Raw genomic sequence first — 23,332 nt, forward strand, 5'->3', positions numbered from 1 at the left:
ACAACCATCTCATCACTCTAAACTCACACGCTCAAGCCCATCACACGTTCACTGGCATCTCATTCACTGCCAGCTCAAGGGACATCACCGCCCATCTCACACATACCCTCACATGTCCATCTGGCCTGATCTCCTTTGGAGACTGCCTCCTCAGCCCTCACCATTTTGAGGCCACTTGCACAGATCAACATGTGCCCTCACACACCCTGGGACACCCTCCTCCCACAGTACAACCCTCACCCTACAGCCTCCTCCCTTGCCACTTATCCCCCTTCCCCAAGACAGACCTTGCCCTGTAGCTGTTGAAAAGCCACCCACATATGGCTGCTCTGGTAGGTAGAGACCTACGCTGACCACCACCCCCACCCCCCCCCACTGCCTAAAAGTGCTGTGCTGCTGTCTGTGAAGCCTGGTCCTGATGACTGTGAGTGCTGACTGAAGCAAGGTAGGCAAACAAACCTTGACCCTTGACGTCCCGAGCAAAGTGCAGCTGCCCCCAGGTGCATGCCTTATTTATGCTATTGTGAAACACTTTGATGTCTTTTGCTGCCAATGTGGGTGGACGATCCAGTGGTGGTGGGGGGGTGGGGTGGTGGTGGCTAGAGGACTGAGTCCGCCGGCCTTATATTAATATGCTGATGTATTATGATGAGGCCAACGTCTGATTTTTGGCATTCTTGCCATATTGTCCGCTCATGCCACCCAATACGCCCAACGCCAGCGAGGACAGAAAATCCCAGCCATTGTTTGATTGACAGCTCAAGCTCTCTGATCTCTCTGGTCAGTTTCACAATGTTAACTCAAATGCTTTCAAGTGTTTGTGGTTTATATTTTCTGAAACTTCATAGAGCCTGCATGACTGACACTCTTATTAGCTTATCCAGGCATTTTTTCATGCATAGGGAAAAATGATCAAAGGATTACATTGTTTCAAAGTTTTTTTGTTTTACACATCCCACTTTACACTGTGGTGTTCATTGGTTTGAGCAAGTTTCCAGTGGGTCAACGAGTGTAGAGCTTGGCAAAGGGGGCATGAGAGGACATAAGGGGTGGGTGGGGAGCATAATGTGGCATGGATGGGGAGAGTTTTGAGGATGAAAGGGGGGTGAGGGCAGGAGGGCCTTTGTGTTTTTCTTTCTCTGGGCCAAAACCCCGCTGGCATCAGCTGGGCCTTTTAAACAACTCACCTCCATACCCAGCAGCCCCTGTGGCTGCCTGAGCACTTCTTCTCAGGCCGGCTGTCCAAACTCTAACTCACACCTGGCCCCCGGCAATGAGGATCCTGCCTTGGCAGTCACTTTCTCCCGAGGCAGAGGGGCCAAGTTGGGAATTTTCCTGACTCCCCATACCCATCTCGAGGATGAAAATCTAGGCTGACGTTGTGATGTGGGTTGTATGGCCCTAATGCCATTCCTGATTTCTCCAATGATGGGGAAGATCGCTATGGACCAATGTGCAGAAATAGATTACATTAGGCTGAGGGATCAGGCTGAGCAATGTAGCCAGCATGTCCCTAATGGCAGCTCCAACAAAATGGATGGTGTGAATTGATACTCAAATGAAATGCTGAGTCAAGACTTTATTTGCTGGAACTAAATTACAAATAAAATAAATGTACTTACATTTATATAGAGTTGTTGTCATCTTCACAGCATGGGTGATATTATACCCATCATAAAACCTGCTCAATTTTCATTCCAATGTTTTCAATTTCTGTAACAGACAGGTCAGATACACCACCAGATTACCACTCATGTCATGCAAATTTTAATTTATTCTCTAAAGTCTTATCACATTGTCCAATAATCGCAAAGCATTTCACAGAATGAACTAAGATTCCTTATTCTTCCAGTAATCTTCCTTTCATTTAAACATTTTCAGATGGTCCCTATGATTTGATGGTCAAGTCTGAACCACGATTCAAAGTTCGTGAAGGAGTGTTTGCTGCTGGCAAAGGAGAGCCAGTCTGGTTTAAATGTTCAGCAAATTCCAACCCACCAAATGTCTACTCGTGGTTCCAGAAAGCTGACAACAAGACAACACCCATCCAGTTGGGGCCAGTGTTAAATATCAAGTCTGAGAAAGTACCTGAGAAAGCTGACTACATGTGTTGTGTCTACAACAATATCACTGGCAAACGGGATGAAACTCAATTCACTTTCATACTCTCCGCTACTGGTATGTACGAGCTTGTTGACATTAACTTATTAATAGCAGTGTTTTGTAAATTATGTGATATTGGGTGTTCTTAAAACCAATTTGAATAGTCAAGACTAGAACATCACTTGAATTGCAGATGAATTAAATGAAAGTGGAACTTGAAGTGAATTAAATTGATTCTGTTGTTAATTGTACATTGAATAAGTTATCATTCTCAAACACATAATGGTTTTATTTTGTTGTGTGAATGAGGCATCTATTGAGAATCATTATAGTTTTGCCTTATGGAATGTTAACTCAAAACCTTTTGCAAATAAGTAAATGATTGTGTGGCAAGGGTTCTTGATCTCACAGCCAAGCTACAAACAGGAAATCGCTTTCTCTTATTGAGTGGGTCATTTTAGTTTTGTTTAAGAGCAGCTGGGAAAGGGCGGGGAAGTGGGACAAGCTGAGTAGCTCTTAGAGAGAGCCAGCACAGGCAGGTCAGGCCAAATGGCCTCTTTCTGTGCTGTAACCATTCTATGGCTCTATGACTAAAAATCTATGGAGTGAGCACCACATTTCTGTTAATGTATTTGTATTGTATTACACAAAGATGTCTTTTCTATATTTGTGTGAATTATATTAATGCTACATTTACAATGCTTAAACTAGTTCAGCAAGTTTCAATTTCCAAGAATCCAATTCTGACTTTACGTTGAATTACGTGAAATATTACATCACAGGAACAGGTCCCCTTCTGCCCAACTTGTCCATGCTAGTGTTTATGCTCCACAAGCTCCTCTTCCCATCTTGAGTCATCTTACTCTAACAACATAGCCATCAATTTCTGTCTCCCTCATATACTTATGCAACTATATTAATCGCTTTAAGCACTCCACACAGTAGCAAGTTTACATTTGCACCACTGTCCTGAATTTCTTACTGGGTTTATTATTGGCTATCTTATATTCAAGGTCCTTAGCTTTGCAATCGCTCCCCCCATCCCCACATAAAATGAAAACATTTTTTTCTATTTAACGAAACCATTAATAATGTTATATGATCTACCAGGCTATGAGTCTACTCAAAGTCCTTGGATGTTAAATTGGATAGTCTCTGAATATGGGTACTGGGATTGCTTGACATAATTAATATACAAGCATAGATATAGACATATGAATTAGGAGCACGAGTAGGCCACTTGGCCCTGGGGTCTCACCAATGCCCCATATAACTGAAACATAGCCTCCCTACTCTTGCATTCAGTTACCCTTGCAATAAACAACAACATTCTGTTAGCTTTGCTAATTACTTGCTATGACTGCATACTAATCTTTTGTGATTCATGCACTAGGACACCCAGTTCCCTCTGCATCGCAGAGCTCTGCAGTCTCTTAACATTTAAATACTATGCCTCTTTTTTATTCATCCTGCCAAGATGGACAACCTCACATTTTCTTACATTATACTGCTTTTGCCAAATCTTTGCCCAATCACCTAAACTATCTATGTGCTTTAGTAGCCTCCTTATGTCCTCTTTACAACTTACTTTCCTACCTATCTTTGTGTCGTCAGCAAATTTAGCAACCATGCCATAGGTCCCTTCATCCAAATCATTTATATAAATTGTAAAAAAATTGAGGCTGCAGCACTGATCCTTGTGGCACATCCTGCCAACCAGAAAATGCCCATTGAATGTAATGCAGACAAAACGACATCTTTGTGTTACATGCTCATTATCGTGATTTCTGTGTGCAGTCAATGCTAACTAAGCTACTGACTGACTGGACACATCAGCAGGGGGCCTATTATCATTACTGGCTAGCACTACTTATAGCTAGCTTGTACTACTTAAAACTTGTTTGTAACTCTTAAAGTGGAGGTACTTTGTGACTGAACTGGGTGCTGGGAGTCTTTTGTGAGCTGAATCTGACCTGGTAAAGGAAGAGAATGGTTGAACATGGGATAAGTGGCCTCCCAATTTTCCACTGCTGCATTGGAGGCCTTGGTGGAGAATGTGGAAAGGAGGAGAGATGTCCTGTGTCCACAGGGCGACTGGTGATCATCCAGGCACATGGTGCAAAAGCGATGTGTACAAATTGCCGTGGAGGTCAGTGCCAGAAGTGCAAGCTCAAACCTGGATGTTGTGCCGCAAGAAGATTAATGACCCCACATGAGGCATCAAGGTTAGTAAATGCATCTCCAGTCTGCTTCAAAAGTATCATCTCTCCAGGGTGAGACATTGGCACAGTGGTATTGTCGCAGAACTAGTAATCCTGGGGACCTGAGTTTGATCCCACCATGGCAGATGGTGGAATTTGAATTCAATAAAAATCTGGAATTAAAATTCTAATGACCATGAAACCATTGTCAATTGTTCTAAAAACCCTTGCCCTTTAGGGAAGGAAATCTGTTGTCCTTACCTATGTGTGGCGCCAGGCCCACAGGCAATAAATGCTGGCTAGCCAGTGATGCCCACATCCAATGAATTTTAAAAAAGTCTTATGCTACCAACTAGACTCGTCGCCGCATCTGATGTCCAAATCACCCACCTACCAACATCCACACTGCACAGTTTACAAACACTGTCAGCTTTTCAAGCATGACAGCCACATCACCTATATTGCACTACACACAGAGGTGGCAGACAACTGGAGGCAGCAGGAACTAACCAGAAGGGATAGGCATGTCTTCATGCTCTAACCCCCATGGAAGAGATGGTGCTGACTATTACAAGAAGGGCCATTGCTGAGGTTGTGGTTGTTTGGGAGTGTGAATCCATGAAAGATCTTTGTACTTCCACTTCCCCCTCATCCAACAATCTCTTCTGACTTACAAGCTGCAGATGCTCGAAGCACCTCTTACATCTCAACTCCTGTTGTTAATTGTATCAATTGTACTTACACGTGGAGGGCAATGATTGGATGGTTACTTCAGCACATATTAAGTGACACTTACTGACACAAGAGTTGAATGGAGTCAGGCGGTATATATCTACGACCAAATCTATTCCAAGTGAAAACTGGCTTTGGATTTTTCCTTCATTAACTGGCTATCAGAAGAATGGAATCTGTGACCTCTCCACTCAATGCCCCCAAACTTGCGCCTTTTTCTTTTCAGATGCCTAAGAAATGCAACATGGCCAGGCAGTAGAGAAACACTGTGAAGAGAACAATGTTGAAGACACAGAACTGTCACAGCTGCCAACTCAGATCCTGACACTGCTTGTATCATAGAGAATAGCATAGAGGTGGGAACTGCACATGGTGCGATAACAGTCACAAGTGGTTTGCAGTCAAGTCCAAGGGCAAGGATAGTGCAACTGCCAGCTCACCAGAGGGTAAAGTTTCAACTGGGCTCTGCTGCAGGGGACTGACATAAGAACTTTGATGTGACTAGACCACAGAAGCATGTGAAATCATGTGACAGTGCTATGCCCTCATCATCACTCTCTTCTTGGTGTTTCTCCACAAGAGGGGTCAATAACAGAATTTATTTGATTTAAGAAACAGAAGAGATACCATTAAACTACTGGGTGTATTCTATAGGCCACTAACTGGTGGAAAAGATTTGGAGAAGCACATTTGCAGGGTAATTATAGAGCAGTGCAAAAACTGTACATCATTGATAATGTGGGGCTTTAATTGCCCTAATATAAACTGGGATAGTGATAGTGCATAGAGCAGAGAGGGGGAAAGAGTTTCTGAAGCATGTTCAGAAGAATTTTCTTGATCAATATGTTCCTGGCCCAATATGAGGGGAGACATTGCTGAATCTGGCTCTAAGGAATGAAGGGGGTCAAATGTCAGTAGGGGAATATTTAAGGAACAGTTCATTTTATCATATGGTTTGGGTTAGCTATGGAAAAGGACAAAGAGAAATCTAGAATAAAAATATTTAATTGGTGGAGGATTAGTTTCAGTGGGCTAAGAACAGATCTGGCCCAGATCAATGTGAATCAAAGATTAGCAGGCAAAACTATAATGGAATGATGGGCTGCCTTTAAGTAGGAGGCAGTTTGGGGGCAGTCAAAGTATATTCCCACATGGTGATAGGTAAGGCAGAGAGTAAGATAAAGCATAAAAATGGTGCATATGACAAGTCAGGTTGATAATAAATTGAGTACCAGGCTGAATATAGAAAGTTCAGAGGGACAGTGAAAAGGGAGATAAAAGAGTCAAAGAGACAGTATGAGGGGAAGATGGAAGCTAACATAAAAGAGAACCCAAAAGTCTTAATTTAAGTCTCTTAGATAGTAAAAGGGGTGGGTGTGACTGAGTAGGAGCCAAAAAGAGGATCTACGGAAGATGCAGAGGGCAGGGCTGAGGTACTAAATTTGCGTTTTATACCTGTATTCACAAAGGAAGAAGATGCTTCCAAAGTCATAATGAAAGAAGAGGTAACTGAGATACTGGATGAGCCAAAAATTGGTAGAGAGGAGATATTCAAATAGGTGACTGTACTTAAAGTTAATAATTCATGAGAATCAATTGGGTCGTATCCAAGGATATTGAGGGAAGTAAGGGAGGAAATTGTGGAGATCCTGATCCTCCTCCAATACAGGGCAGACTGGAAAATTGCAAATCTTCGGCCCTTATTCAAAAAAGTGGTCTAAGAATAAACTCGGCAATATACTCAGAGGTGGCTCATGAGGTAGTAGAGGTGTTGGTTTTAATTTTCAAAATTCCCTAGATTCTGGAAATGTTCCATCAGACTGGAAAGTAGAAAATATAGCCCCTCTCTTCAAGAAGGGAGGGAGGGAGAAAACAGGAAACTGTAGCTTGACATCTGTCGTGGGGAAGATATTAGGGTAAATCATCAAATAAGTTGTAGCTGGGCTCTTAGAAAAACTCAGGGGAATTAGGAAGAGTTGGCATAGTTTTATGAAAGGGAAATCATGTTTAACCAATTTATTAGAATTCTTTGAAGGGGTAACATGTGCGGTGGATAGAGGGGAGCCTGTACATGTACTGTACTTGGATTTCCGGAAAGAACAAAGAACAAACAAAGAATAAAGAAAATACAGCACAGGAACAGGCCCTTCAGCCCTCCAAGCCTCCGCCGATCATATTGCCCATCAACTAAAACATTTTGCACCCCAGGGGTCCGTATCCCTCTATTCCCATCCTATTCATGTATTTGTCAAGCTGCCTCTTAAACACCACTATCGTACCTGCTTCCACCACCTCCTCTGGCAGCGAATTCCAGACACTCACTACTCAAGTTAAAAAAACTTGCCCGCACATCTCCTCTATAGTTTTCTCCTCTCACCTTAAATCTATGTCCCCTAGTAATTGACTCTTCCACCCTAGGAAAAAGCTTCTGACTATCTACTCTGTCCATGCCACTCATAATTTTGTAAACTTCTATCAAGTCGCCCCTCAATCTCCGTCGCTCTAGTGAGGACAATCCGAGTTTCTCCAACCTCTCTTCATAGCTAAGATCTTCCTGACCAGGCAGCATCCTGGTAAACCTCCTCTGCACCCTCTCCAATGCCTCCATATTCTTCTGGTAATGTGCTGACCAGAATTACATGCAATATCAAGCATTTGATGAGGAGCCCCATCAAAGGTTGTGGAAAATAAAAGCGCAGAATGTAGGGTGAAACATATTAGCCTGGATAGAAGATAGAGGAGAGTGCGAGAGGAGGATCCTGGGACAGGCAGTCAGCAGCACATAGCGGAGAGTGCGAGAGGAGGACCCTGGACAAGCAGTCAACAGCACCTAGAGGATCTAGTCTATCGAGAGGACCTGGCCTATCTAGAGAATCTAGCTTCTAGTCTATACTCAAGTAGGAGTAAGGGTAAAATAAAAGCAAGGGTCCATATTCTATTTAGTTATGTCTGGGGAACTTAGTCACGTGATTTGCATATCCTGCCTATGTGGGAAATCCTAGACGCTCCTGCGGTCTGCATGACCATGTGTGCCGGAGGTCCCTCTGACTGGAGCAACTCGAGCTCCTGGTTTTGGAGCTTGAGCGACAGCTGGGGGCACTACGGTGCACTCACGAGGCTGAGAGAATAGTGGATAGAACATTTCAGGATGTGGTCACCCCGCGGCTTAAGGAAGTGCAAGCAGAGAGGGAATGGGTGACCGCCAGACAGAAGAAGGGGGCCTGGAAGGTTGTGAGGAAATCCCCCGAGTGCATCTCACCTGCAAACAATTTTTCGGCCTTGGAAAACGGTGAGAGTGATGGTTCCTCTGTAGAAGCCAACCAGAGCCAAGGCCACGGCACTGTGGGTAGTCCAGCTGCTCAGGGCAGGAGAAAGAAGCGTGGAAGGACAATAGTGGTAGGGGACTTATTAGTGAGGGGAGGATTCAGGCGCTTCTGCAGCTGTAGGCGTGACTCCAGGGCAAGGATTTTACAGAACAGCTGTAGGGCATTCTGAAGGGGGAGGGTGAACAGCCAGAGATCATGGTCCATGTTGGGACCAGTGACATAGGAAGAAAGAGAAATGAGGTCCTGCAAGCAGACTTCAGGGAGTTAGGTAGGAAATTGCAAAGCAGGACTTCAAAGGTAGTAATCTCCAGATTACTCCCGGTGCCACACAGTAGTGAGTATAGGAACAGAAGGATAGAGCAGATGAATTTGAGGCTGGAGGGATGGTGCAGGAGGGGGGGATTTAGATTCCTGGGGCATTGGGACCGTTTCTGGGGGAGGTGGGACCTGTACAAGTTGGACGAATTACATCTAAACAGGAACAGGACCAACACCCTCACGGGGAGGCTTGCCGATGCTATTGGGACAGAGTTAAACTAAATTGGCAGGGGTATGGGATCCTGAAAAGTAGTTCAGAGGGGAGAGAAGCTGAGATGGAATTAGAAGTTAAAATGCAAGTAAGTGAGTCTGAAAGGCAGAGGAAACATAGGCTAGATAAGAAAGAAGTGAGTTTAGCAAGGCTAAATGGAATATATTTTAATGCAAGGAGCCTGAGGAATAAGGCAGATGAGCTGAGGGCACAGATAGGCATGTGGGAGTATGATATCATCGCTATGACCGAGAATTGGCTAAAAAGAAGAACAGGATTGGCAGCTCAACATTCCTGGTTATAAGGTATTCAGACGAGATAGAGAGGGGGATAGAAGAGGAGGGGGGTTGCAATATTGATCAAGGAATCAATTATAGTGGCAAGGAGGGACGATATCTTGGAAGAATCATCAAATGAGGCCATATGGGTAGAAGTAAGAAACACAAAAGGGGCAAACATGCTGTTGGGTGTGTACTATAGGCCCCCAATAGTCAGGGAGAGATAGAGGATCAAGTATGTAATCAAATTTCAGTGAAGTGTAAGGATAATAAGGCAGTAACAGTAGGGAATTTTAACTAGCCAAATATTAACTGGGATAGTTTTAGTGTGCAAGGTAGGGAGGGAGCAAAATTCTTAATTTGCATCCAGGAGAACTTTTTTTAACCGGTAAGTAGAAAGCCCAACAAGAGGGGGGTCATCTCTGGACTAGTATTCGAAAATGACCTCGGGCAGATGGAAAGGGGAGAATTTTGGAGATAGTGACCATAACATAGTTAGATTTAGGATTGTTATGGAAAAGGATAAAGTTGGGCCAGGAAAGTCCTGAATTACTAAGATGAGGTACAATTTGGCCCAACTAGACTGGGAGCAGCTACTTGCAGATAAAACTGTGTGAGGGTAGTGGGAGGCATTCAAGGAGGAAATAGCGAGAGGACAGGCAAATATGTTCCCATAAAGTCAAAGGGGGGGACCAAATCCAGAGAACACTGGATGTCAAGGGTTAGAAAGGTTAGGATTAAGAAAAAAAGATAAGTTTATGGCAGATAATGAGGGCTCAATACAGCAGAGTCCTTAGAGGACTATAAAAAGTGCGAAGGAAATTAAGAAAGCTAAAAGAGTGCATGAGAAAGCATTGGTGGGTAGAATAAAGGAAAATACAAAGGGTTTTTTTTAAATACATAAAGAGCAAGAGAATAACTAAGGAAAGAGTAGGGCCAGTTAGGGACCATAGAGGTAATCTGTGTGTGGACCCAGAAGACGTGGGTGTAGTCCTCAATTAACACTTTGCACAGTTTTCACAATGGAAAAGGTCAATGCAGATATATAGACATCATATTAGAGGAAATTAACATAGCGAAGAGGTACTAATGGGTTTAGCAACCTTAAAAGTGGATAAATCCTCAAGCCCAGATGCGATGTCTCCCAGGCTGTTGAGAGAGGCAAGGAAAGAGATATCAGGGGCCCTGGCTGTAATATTCAAATCCTGTATGGCCACAGGTGAGGTGCCAGAGGACTGGAGGACTGCTAACATTGTCCCACAGGCAGATACTGCAAAGGCTATGGGACCTGACAATATTCCTGCAATAGTACTGAAGACTTGTGCTCCAGAACTTGCCGCGCCCCTAGCCAAGCTGTTCCAGTACAGCTACAACACTGGCATCTACCTGGCTATCTGGAAAATTGCCCAGATATGTCCTGTACACAAAAAGCAGGACAAATCCAACCCGGCCAATTACAGCTGCATCAGTCTACTCTCAATCATCAGTAAAGTAATGGAAGGGGTCATCAACAGTGCTATCAAGTGGCACTTGCTTAACAATAACCTGCTCACTGATGCCCCAGTTTGGGTTCCACCAGGGCTAGCCAGCTCCTGACCTCATTACAGCCTTGGTTCAAACAAGGACTAAACAACTGAACTCCCGAGGGGAGGTGAGAGTGACTGCCCTTGACATCAAGGCAGCATTTGACCGGGTGTGATCTCAAGGAGTCCTAGCAAAACTGGAGTCAATGGGAATCAGGGGAAAACTCTCCACTGGTTGGAGTCATACCTAACACAAAGGAAGATGGTTGTGGTTGTTGGAGGTCAGTCATCCCAGCTCCAGGACATCACCGCACGTGTTCCTGAGGGTAGTGTCCTCGGCCCAACCATCATCAGCTGCTTCATCAATGACCTTCCTTCCATCATAAGGTCAGAAATGGGGATGTTTGCTGATGATTGCATGATGTTCAGCACCATTCACACCTCCTCAGATACTGAAGTGGTCTATGTCCAAATGCAGCAAGATCTGGACAATATCCAGGCTTGGGCTGACAAGTGGCAAGTAACATTTATGCCACACAAGTGTCAGGCAATGACCATTTCCAACAAGAGAGAATCCAACCATTTCCCCTTGATATTCAATGGCACTACCATCACTGAATCTGCCACTATCAACATCCTGGGGGTTACCATTGACCAGAAACTGCACTGGACTAGCCATGCTGTGGCTACAAGAGCAAGTCAGGGGATAGGAATCGTGTGATGAGTAACCCATCTCCTGACTTCCCAAAGCCTGTCCATCTACAAGACACAAGTCAGAAGTGTGATGGAATACTCCCCACTTGTCTGGATGAGTGCAGCTCCCACAACACTCAAGAAGCTTGACACTGTTCAGATCAGAGCAGCCCACTTGATTGGCACCACATCCACAAACATTCACTCCCTCCACCACCGACACACAGTAGCAGCAGTCTGTAACATCTAAAAGGTGCACTGCAGGAATTCACCAAGATTCCTTCAACAGCACCTTCCAAACCCACAACCACTACCATCTAGAAGGATAAGGGCAGCAGATAGATGGGCACACCACCACCTGGAAGTTCACCTCACCATCCTGACTTGGAAATATATCCCCGTTCCTTCACTGTTGCTGGGTCAAATGCTGGAACTTCCTTCCTAACAGCATTATGGGTGTACCTACACCACAAGGACTGCAGCAGTTCAAGAAGGCAGCTCACCACCACTTTCTCAAGGGCAACTAGGGATGGGCAATAAATGCTGGCCCAGCCAGCGAAGCCCACTCCCCATGAATGAATAAAAAAAAGTGAGGTAGAGACAGACCAAGAAATTACCAACCAGTCAATCTAACCTCAGCGGTAAGGAAGTTACTGGAAAGATTTCCGAGAGACAGAATATATTTGCACTTGGAGAGATACAGATTAATCAGTGATAGACGGCATGGATTTGTTAAGGGAAGGTCGTGTTTGACAAATTTGATTGAATTTTTTGAGGATGTATCCAGGAGTGTTGATGAGGGTAATGAATTTGATGTGGTCTACATGGACTTTAGCAAGACTTTTGATAAGGTTCCTCATGGCAGCCTGGTCAAGAAAGTAAGAACCCATGGGATCCAAGGCAAAGTGGCACATTGGATCCAACATTGGCTGAGAGGCAGGAAGCAGAGGGTGATGATTGAGGGATGTTTCTGTGACTGGAAGTCTGTTTCCAGTGGGGTTCTGCAGGACTCTGTGCTGGGCCTTTGCTGTTTGTGGTGTATATAAATAATTTAGATTTAAATATAAGGGGTATTATCAAGAAGTTCACGGTGATATGAAAATTGGTAGGGTGATAAATCCTGAAGATCAGAGGGACCTTGTTGTGCATATCCCTGAAGGTAGCAGGGGATGTAGATAAGGTGGTTAACAAGGCACATGGGATACTTGCCTCTATTAGCCGAGGCGTAGAATACAAGAGCAGGGAGGTTACACTGGAACTGCATAAAATGCTGGTTAGGCCACAACTGGAGTACTGCATGCAGTTCTGGTCACCACATTATTGGAAGGATGTGATTGCACTGGAATGGAGATTTACTAGGATGCTGCCTGGCTAGAGGGTCTAAGCTATGAGGAAAGATTGGATAGGCTGGGGTCATTTTCCTCGGAGCAACGAAGTTTGAGAGGGAATCTGATAGAGGTGTATAAGACTATGAGGTGCATAGATAGGAAGGCACTTCTCCCATTCATAGAGGAGTTAATAACCATGAGTCACAGATTTAAGGTAAGAGGTAGAAGGCTAAGAGGGGAGTTGAGGAGAATTCACCCAGAGGGTCGTGGAACTCATTGCCTGGAAAGGTGGTTGAGTCAAAAACTCTCATAACATTTAAGAAGTATTTAGATATTCACTTGCATTGCCATAGCCTCCAGGGCTATGGGCCAAGAGCTGGAAAATGGGAACAGTGCAGTCAGATCTTTATTGAACGGCGCAGACACAATGGGCCAAAAAATGGCCTCCTTCTGTGCTGTAGATGTCTGAGTCTGAGAGTATAAAATTGGCTGGCTGGCAGAAAACAGAGTATGCATAAATAGGTCTTTGCCTGATTGGCAAGATTTGATGAGTGGAATCTGCAGGGGTCTGTGCTCGGGCCTCAACTTTTTACAATTTGCATCAATAACTTAGATGAGGGGAGCAACGGCATGGTAGCTAAATTTGCAGACGACACAAAGATAGGTAGGAAAGTATGTTGTGAAGAAGACACTAGGGGTTTGCAGATGGGTATAGATAAGCTGAGTGAGTGGGCAAAAATCTGGCAGATGGAATGTAATGTGGGAAAATGTGAAGTTGTTTACTTTGGCAAGAAGAATAAAAACCAGGGTACTACTTAAATAGAGAATGGCTGCAAAATTCCAAGATGCAGAGGGATCTAGGTGTCCTTGTGCATGAGTCACAAAAAGTTAATTTGCAGGTACAGCATCTAATCAAGAAGGCTGATAGGATGCTATCCTTTATTACAAGAGGAATTGAACATAAAAGTAAGGATGTTATGCTTTAATTATATAGGGCATTGGTGAGACCGCATCTCGAATACTATGTGCAGTTTTGGTCTTCTTATTTAAGGAAGGATTCATGGGAGGTTCATGGGAGGTTTACTAGATTGATACCTGGAATGAGCGGCTTGTCTTATGAAGATAGGTTGGATAGACTGGGCTTGTTTCCATTGGAGTTTAGAAGAGCGAGTGGTGACTTGACTGAAGTATACAAGATCCTGAACAATATTGACAAGGTGGACATGGAAAGGATGTTTCCTCTTGTGGGTGAGTCCAGAACTAGGTGGGCACTGTTTTAAAATTAGGGGTTGCCCTTATAGGACAGAGATTAGGAGAATTTTTTTCTCTCAGTGCGACTTTGGAACTCTTTGCCTCAGAAGGCAGTGGAGGTGGGTCACTGAATATTTTTAAGACAGGGGTTGATGGATCCTTTTTAGGCAAGGGAATCAAAACTTTGGGGCTGGATGGGAATGTGGAATTCAAAACACCAAGAAAATCAGCCATGAGCTCATTGAATGGTGGAGCAGGCTTGAGGGGCTGAATGGCCTACTTCTGTTCCTATTTCATATGTTTGTATGTGATTACAGCCCAGTTATTTTATCTTTGGCAGTGGGAAAACTTTTTTAACCAATAAGCTGGGACATAAGTAACAGTCACTTGGATAAGTCTAGATCAATTAAAGAAAGCGAGCATGGATTTGTTAAAGGCAAATCATGTTTAACTATCTTGATTGAGTTTTTTGATGAGGTAACAGAGAGGGTTGATGAGGAAGTTGATGTGGTGTATCTAGACTTCCAAAAGGAATTTGATAAAGCACCACATAACAGGCTCAGCAGCAAAGTTGAAACTTGTGGAATAAAATGCAGTCAATCTTCACTTAAATTTGTGATTGAGTTCCTGAAAATTGTGACTTTAAGTGAAACAACTTTAAATAGATCATGATTTTCCAGTTTTCCATAGTTCAATGTTAAAGTTGGGGTTAGGTTCATTTGGGCATTTCTTTCCCAGAAAACCAATGTACAAGTTGAAATACTGTGCCGGACGTGTGTAGCACGATGCATTCCTAGCTGGAGCAACTTGCAAGACAAAATAACTCACGGAATGTAACAGAAATACTATGTAACTTCAAATTAGGTAGTATTAAATCACCAAAAAAGCCCTGAGTAGCACAGCCACAGCACTCCTGAAACTCTGTTCAACTTTTTGTTTGCTTTCCTTTCTGTCCCTTTCCCTTCTTTCCCACTCCGCCTGTTTCTCTCTCTCTCTCCTTTCACACTCTGCCTGTCTGTCTGTCTCTCTTTCTCCTTTCCCATTCTGTGTCTCTTTCTCTCTGTCGATCTCTCCTTTCCCATTCTGTCTGTTTGTCGATCTCTCCTTTCCCATTCTGTCTGTCAATCTCTGCTTTCCCACTCTGTCGATCTCTCCTTTCCCACTCTGTCAATCTCTCCTTTCCCACTCTGTCTGTCTTTCCTGAGCTGGGGATGGTTGTTTGGGGTGGGGGGTGGAGGTGCCATGGGGGACAGTTGGTGTGGGGACAGATGAAACAAAACTTGGAAGTATTCTGACCTGTGAGGAGAATAAGGATAGACTTCAGGGGGACGTAGACAGACTGGTGGAATTTGTGGACATGTGATAGATGAATTTTAATGCAGATGAGTATGAAATGATGCCTTGTGGTCAAAAGAATGAGGAGAGGTAGGAAAAAGTTTTGGGGGAATTGTAAAGGGGCTCTAACCTGGGTTAAATTGTTAAAGGTAGCCAGATAGGTTGGGGACGCAATTAAAAAGGCATTTGGGATCCTGGGCTTTATAAATAAAGTCACAGGGTGCAAAAGCAAGGATGCTGTGATAAACCATTACAAAGCACTGCTTCAACCTCAACTGGATTAATATGTCCAATTCTGGGCACCGCACTTTAAGGATGTGAAGGCTTTCGAAAAGATTCAGAAAATATTTACATGAGTGGTTCCAGGGATGAGGGACTTCAGTTATGTAGATAAATTGGAGAGGCCGGGGTTATTATGCTTAGAGAAGAGGAAGTTGAGAGGAGATTTGAAAAAAGAGCTCAAAATCACAAGGGGCCTCAAACGAGAAGATAGGGAGAAACTGTTCCCATTGGCAGAAGGGTCGAGAAGCAGAGGGCACTGATATAAGGTGAATGGCAAAAGAACCTAAGCCGACATAAAGGAGAACATTTTTATGCAGCGATGGAGAAATGGTGTAGCAGGGAGGGATTTTGATTCCTGAGGCATTGGGACCAATTCTGGGGAAGATGGGATCTGTACAAGCTGGACAGGTTGCACTCCAGCAGGATAGGGACTAACATCCTCACAGGGGTACTCGCTAACACGATAGGGGATGGCTTAAACAAGAGTGGCCAGGGGATGGAAACCTGAATGGCAGAAGAGAAAGAAAGATAGAAATGAAGGACAGAAAAGTAGAAAGCAAAAGTGGAAGGCATAGGAAACAAGGGCTAACAGCAAATAGGGCCATAGTACAAAAAGAATGAGTAAAAATATTAAAAAGACAAACCTAAAGGCATTGAATTTGAATACATGGAGCGTTTGTAATAAGGCAGATGAATTAATAGTGCAAATAGATGTGAACGGATACAATAAGATTTCGATTATGGAAACATGGCTGCAGGATGACCAATACTAGGAACTGAATATCCAAGGCTATTCAATATTTGGGAATGACAGACAAGAAGGAAAAGGGGGTGGGTTGGCATTACTAGTTAAGTTTGGAATCAATGCAACAGTGAGAAAGGATATTGACTACCAAAATCTATATGTAGAAACAGGCTGGGTGGAGCTAAGAAGCAACAAGGGGTGGAAAAACCTAGTGAGAGTTGTCTGTGGGCCTTCAAACAGTAGTGGTGAGGTATGGGACAGCATTAAACAGGAAATTAGAGATGCATGTAATAAGGTTGCTGCAGTAATCATGGGTGACTTTAATCTGTACATAGACTGGGCAAACTAAATTAACAATAATACTGTGAATTCCTAGAGTGCATATGAGATGGCTTTTTTAGACCAGTACGTGGAGGAACCAACTAGGGGTTAATTAATAATCTTGTTGTGTGGAGTCCTTTAGGGAAGATAGAATTATATAATATATATAATATATAATATGATAGAATTCTTCACTAGGATGTTAAGATATAGCAGTTGGTAACTGCCAGGCTGACAAAATATCAAAGAGAAACTTAGTCAAGCTGTCACAGCAATTTTGCAATTTGTACTTATTACAAGAAGGAATGTACACTGAAGTCAGAAGTAAAGAGTCCACCACCACCTTTGGAGATTTTAAAGATTAAATTAAAACATTTATTAACCAATAAAAACAGGAAAAGTTAAATACTCAAGATTATAGTTACACAGTTAGACTTGGTCTTTTAACAGTTCCCAAAATACTTCTATTTAATTAGACTCCCAGCTACATACCCCTTTCAGGCAACAGTTCAAATAGATTCTTAACCTATAAAACATCCAGCAATATTACTATATTGCTATAAGGGAGGTATTTCATAGCTTCGCTTTCCCTCTCACTCAACAATGGAACTCCAAGTCTTTTAACAAAAACTTGCACTCTGGACCAAACTAACGCTTCTCTGGAGTAGCTAGCGGCTGCTTTTTCACAGGTCTATTTCATATAGGTTTATCTCAAGATCTCACATGGCCACTCCCATACAGCTTTCAATCTTTCTTTAAATATATTTCTCCCTTTTGATCTGTAAAGCCCATTGTTTCACTCATGCTTTGGAAGTTACTTTTCCCAGAATATAAAAATCTTTCATATTGTCCATAAGACCATAAGACGTAGAAGCAGAAGTAGGCCATTTGGCCCATCGAGTCTGCTCTGTCATTCAATGAGATCATGGCTGATCTGATATTCCTCAACTCTACTATCCTGCCTTTTCCTTATAACCCTTGATTCCCTTACTGATTAAAAATCTGTCTACCTCAGCCTTGAATATACTTACTGACCCAGTCACTACAGCCCTCTGCAGTAAAAATTTCCACAGATTAACTACCCTCTGAGAGAAGAAATTCCTCCTCAATTCTGTTTTAAATGGGGGACCCCTTACTCTGGGATTATGCCCTCTGGTCCTAGACTCTCCCACAAGGGGAAACAACCCTGTCAAGACCCCTAAGAATAATAAGTTTCAGTAAGGCCGCCTCTTATTTTTCTAAATTCCAATAAGCACAGGCCCAACCTACTCAACCTCTCCTCATAAGGAAATCCTGGCATACCCAGGATCAACCTAGTGAACCTTCTCCAGACCCACTCCAATGCTAGTATATCTTTCCTGAGAAAAGGGGACCAAAATTGTATTTTAGGTGTGGTCTAACTAATGCCTTGGATAGTTTTAGTAAGACTTCCCTATTTTTATACTCCATTCTCTTTAAAATAAAGACCAATACTCCATTTTCCTTCCCTATTACCTGTTGAACATGTTTGTTAGCTTTTTGGGATTCATGCACAAGGACTCCCAGATCCTTCTGTGCTGCAGCCTTCTGCAGTCTTTCTCCATTTAAATAATATTCAGCTCCTCTATTCTTCCTGCCACAGTGCTTAAGCTCACATTTTCCCACATTAAATTCTATCTGTCAAATTTTTGCCCACTCATTTAACCTGTCTATACCCCACTGATGACTCCTTGTGTCATCCTCAGCACTTGCCTTCCCACCTATTTTTGTGTCATCCACAAACTTGGTGATAGTGCATTCACTTCCCTCATCTACATCATTCATAAATATTGAAAATAATCAGCACTGATCCCTGTGGCACTCTACTGGTTACAGGTTTCCATCCCAAAAATGCCCCCCTTATCCCAACTCTCGGTATTATATTATTTAGCCAACCCTCTATCCATGATAATATACTACCTCCAATACCATGGGCTCTTATCTTATTAAGTAGCCTTATGCGCGGTACCTTATTGAACGCCTTTTGGAAATTCAGATATATGACATCTACTGCTCCTCTTTATCTGTCCTGCTTGTTAGCTCCTCAAAGAATTCTAATAAATTTGTTCGGCATGATTTCCCCTTCATGAAGCCATACTAACTCTGCTTGATTAGATTATATATTTCTAAATGCTCTGCTATTACATCCTTTATAATAGACTCCAATATTCTCCCAATGATTGATGTTAAGCTAACTGACTTATTGTCACCTGTTTTTTGTCTCCCTCCCTTTTTGAATAAAAGTTGTTACATTGGCCATTCTCCAATTTTCTGGGACTTTTCCAGAATCTAAGGATTCTTGGAAGATTACTACCAGTGCATCCACTATCTGTGCAGCTACTTCTTTTAATATCCTAGGATGCAACCCACCAGGTCCAGGGGGCTTATCGGCCTTTAGCCCCATTAGTTTCCCTTGTACTTTTACTCTGGTGATAGTTATTGTGTTTATTTCCTCCCCCTTTTTGCCCTTTGATTATTTAGTATTTTTGGAATGCTATTAAAATCTTCTACCATGAAGACTAAAGCAACTCCTCTGCCATTTCCTGGTTCCCCATTATTATTTCCCAAGCCTCATTCTCTAAGAGGCCTATGTTCACTTTGGCCCCTCTCTTCCTTTTTATATATTTAAAGAAGCTCTTACTGTCCATTTTTATATTACTTGCTAGTTTACCCTCAAAGTTTATTTTCTGTTTTTTGATTACCTTTTGTTGGGTTTTTAAACTTTCCCAATCCTCTGGTTTACCACTAAAATTTGCCATATTGTATGTTTTTTCTTTCAAATTGATACTGTCCTTAATTTCCTTGGTTATCCCCTTCCTGGAATCCTTCTTCCTCATTGGGATATATCTTTGTTGTGAGTCATGAACTATTTTCTTAAATGACTGCCATTGTTCATCAACTGTCTTTTCTGCTAAAAGATTGCTTTCCCAGTCCACTGCAGCTGACTCTTCCCTCATTCCATTGTAATTACTCTTATTTAAGTTCAGAACAGTTGTTTCCGACGCAAGTTTCTCTCTCTCAAACTGAATGCTAAATTCTACCACAGTATGGTTACTGTTTCCAAGGGGATCTTTTACCCTGAGATAATTTATTAAACCTGCCTCATTACACATTACCAGATACAAAATAGCCTGATCCCTAGTTGGATCCAAAAAATATTGTTCAGGAAACTGTTCTAAATACATCCTATGAACTCTTGTTCATGGCTACCTGTGCCAATTTGATTTTCCCAATACATGAAGATTAAAGTCACCCATGATTAATGTACTGCTTTTTTTTTATATGCCCTCATTATCTCCTGATTTAGCCTCTGTCCTACAGTGTAGCTATTTTTAGGGGGCCTATAGACTACTCCCACCAGTGTCTTCTCCCCCTTGTTATTTCTTACTTCCACCCATATTGATTCTACATCTTCCAATCCAAGATCCTTTCTTGCTATCGCACTTATTCCATCTTGTACTATCAAAGCTACCTCATGACCCTTTCCATCCTGCCTGTCCTTTCGAAAAGTCACATTCCCCTGAATATTTAGTTCCCAGCTTTGATCTCCTTGTAACCACGTCTCCATAATGGCTATACGATCGTACCCATTGACCTCTATTTGTGCCATTAATTCAATTATTTTGTTCCAAATACTACATGTATTTAAGTAAAGAGCCATTAGTTTTGCCTTTTTACCAATTTACCATTGTTCCTTTTTACCATGTCCTTATGGTTAGCACTTTTGGGGAAAAAAAATGTAATAACTTTGCCTTATTTATCTTGCCACTTGTAAAACATCTTATCACATCCCTTCGAAAATTAAACAAACTCTCAACTTATCTACAAATACAAATTCCATTCACACTGTATCTGACAAGACTTCATCTTAGCTCACCCAACTCCATTTCAAAATATTTGTTTTACACTTAACCCTTTCAATGATGCAAACCTTGCAGTCTGATTGTATTTTAACTAAATTAGTCACACACACACACACACACACACACACACACACACACACACACACACACACACACACACACACACACACACACACACACACACACACGCCTGCTTCAGTTTCCTACAGTAGTATTAGGGAAAATAATGCCATTTCCTTTACAAGGATGGAAAGTGAAGTAGTCCAATTTGAAATGAGGGTCCTAAATCTAAACAAAGGAAACTACGAAAGTATGAGGGTTCAGTTGGCTACAATAGATTCGGGAACTTCAACGAAAGACATGATGGAGAATAGGCAACTTAAGGAATGAATGTATACATTGCAACAGTTATATATTCCTTTCTGACACAAAAACACAATAGGTAAAGTGGCCCAACCACAGCTAATAAAAGAAATTAAGGATAGTATTAGATTCAAAGAGGAGTCGTATAAAGTTGCTCAAACAAGTAGCAAGCCTGAGGATTGGGAGCAGTTTAGAATTCAGCAAAGGAGGAACAAGAGATTGATTAAGAGGGGAAAATAGAGTAAGGGAGTAAACTTGCAAGGAACATAAAAGTGGACAAATGAAAAGGAGGAATTGAAGGAAATTAGCATTAGTAAAAACTAGTGTTGGGGAAATTGAAGGGACTGAAAGGTGATAAATCCCATGGGCCTGCTGATCCACATCCCAGGGTACTTAAAAAATGGCCATGGAAATAATGGATGCGGTGGTTGTCATCTTCCAAAGTTCTAGAGATTCTGGAATAGCCCTGGCAGATTAGAGGATGGTAGATGTAACCCCGCTATTTAAAAAAGGAGGGAGGGAGAAAACTGCAAATTACAGACCGGTTAGCCTAACATCAGTAATAAAGAAAATGCTAGAGTCTATTATAAAAGATGTGAGAACAGGACACTTAGAAAATATCAACAGGATTAGACAAAGTCAACATGGATTTATGAAAGTGAAATCATGTTTGACAAACCTGCTGGAGTTTTTTTTTGAGGGTGTAACTAATAGAATAGATAAGGGAGAATCAGTGGATGTGGTATATTTGGATTTTAATAAAGCTTTTGATAAAGTCCCACATAAGAGGTTAGTGTGCAAAATTAAAGCACATGGGATTGGCGTAATATATTGGGAATGGATTGAAAATTGTTTGACAGACAAGAGACAGAGAGTAGGAATAAATGAGTCTTTTTCAGAGTGGCAAGTGGTGAGTGTGGGCTACTGCAGGGATCAGAGCTTGGGCCCCAGCTATTCACAATATGTATTAATGATTTAGATGAAGGAACCAAATGTAATATTTCCAAGTTTACTGATGACACAAAACTAGGTGGGAATATGAGTGGTGAGGAGGATGTAAAGAGGCTTTAAGACAATTTGGACAAGTTGAGTGAGTGGGCAAATACATTGCAGATGCAGTATAACATGAATAAGTGTGAAGTTATCCACTTTGGTAGGAAAAAACAGAATGACAGATTATTACTTAAATGGTGATAGATTGAGAAATGTTGATGTTCAAGGGGACCTGGGTGTCCTTGTCCACCAGTCACTGAAAACAAGCAAGCAGGTGCAGCAAGAAGTTAGGAAGGCAATGGTATATTGGCCTTCATTGCGAGAGGACTTGAGTACAGGAGCGAGGATATCTTACTGCAGCTTAAGAGGGCCTTGGTGAGACCACACCTGGAGCATTGTGTGCAGTTTTGGTCTCCTTACCTAAGAAAGGATATACTTGCCATAGATGGAGTGCAGTGAAGGTTCACCAGACTGATTCCTGGGATGGCAGGATTGTCGTATGAGGAGAGATTGGGTCGACTAGATCTGTATTCACTGGAGTTTAGAAGAATGAGAGGGGATTGCATTGAAACATATAAAATTCTGACAGGGTTGGGCAGACTAGATGCAGGGAGAATGTTTTCCCTGGCGTGGGTGGGACTAGAACAAGGGATCGCAATCTCAGGAAATGGGATAGGCCACTTAGGACTCAGATGAGGAGTAATTTATTCACTCAGAGGGTGGCGAATCTGTGGAACTCTACCACCAAAAACTGTAGAGGCCAAGACACTGAATATGTTTAAGAAGGATATAGACAGATTTCTAGACACTAAAGGTGTCAAGGAATATGGGGAGAGAGTGGGAGTATGGCATTGTGTTTAAGGATCAGCCACTATCGTATTGAATGGCGGAGCAGGCTCGAAGGACTGAAAGATCTACTCCTGCTTCTATTTTCTATGTTTTTATGTGAATGGTTAGGATCTGGGATGCGCTGCCTGAACGTGAGGTGGAGGCAGATTCAATTGTGGCTTTCAAAAAAGTATTGAATAAGCAGCTAAAGAGAAAAGGTTTGCAAGGCTACCGGGAAGTGGTGGGGAAGTGGGACTATGAGTTGCTCGATATGGACATGACAGCCCAAATCTGTGAGGTGCTGTGCTATAACAATTCTATTATTCTATGATCAGAATGCTGATGGGTATACGTAACAAAATTCTTGATGCCAGAAAGCTTTTGGTGAATGTCAAGGAACATGGAGGAGGCCAGAACCAATTTTGCACAAATCTTTAAGAAGAATTTTGAGTACGGAACCAGTGACTGACTCCATCAACACACTTGTGCACATGTCGCTTGATGGCCAATGTCTCAGCTACCATTGCAGCACAAGCTCCTTGCACTCAAAGTCTGAGTGCCGCAGTTTAAGGTCAGACTGATGTCTTCCATGGTCGGACAGCTGCCACCACAGTCTCCAA

General features: G+C 42.5%; 1 protein-coding gene across 1 annotated transcript in view; it reads left to right on the top strand.

Annotated features, from left to right (window-relative positions):
* Positions 1-23,332, top strand: part of hepacam2 (HEPACAM family member 2) — a 168,094-nt gene that overhangs the window by 76,305 nt on the left and 68,457 nt on the right. Inside the window, exon 4 of the mRNA XM_041185017.1 lies at positions 1,882-2,178. Coding sequence (XP_041040951.1) covers positions 1,882-2,178 — 297 coding nt within the window. The remainder of the gene's footprint in view (positions 1-1,881; positions 2,179-23,332) is intronic.

Source organism: Carcharodon carcharias, chromosome 3, assembly GCF_017639515.1.
Source record: "Carcharodon carcharias isolate sCarCar2 chromosome 3, sCarCar2.pri, whole genome shotgun sequence".
In the NCBI taxonomy this organism is placed as follows: domain Eukaryota; kingdom Metazoa; phylum Chordata; class Chondrichthyes; order Lamniformes; family Lamnidae; genus Carcharodon; species Carcharodon carcharias.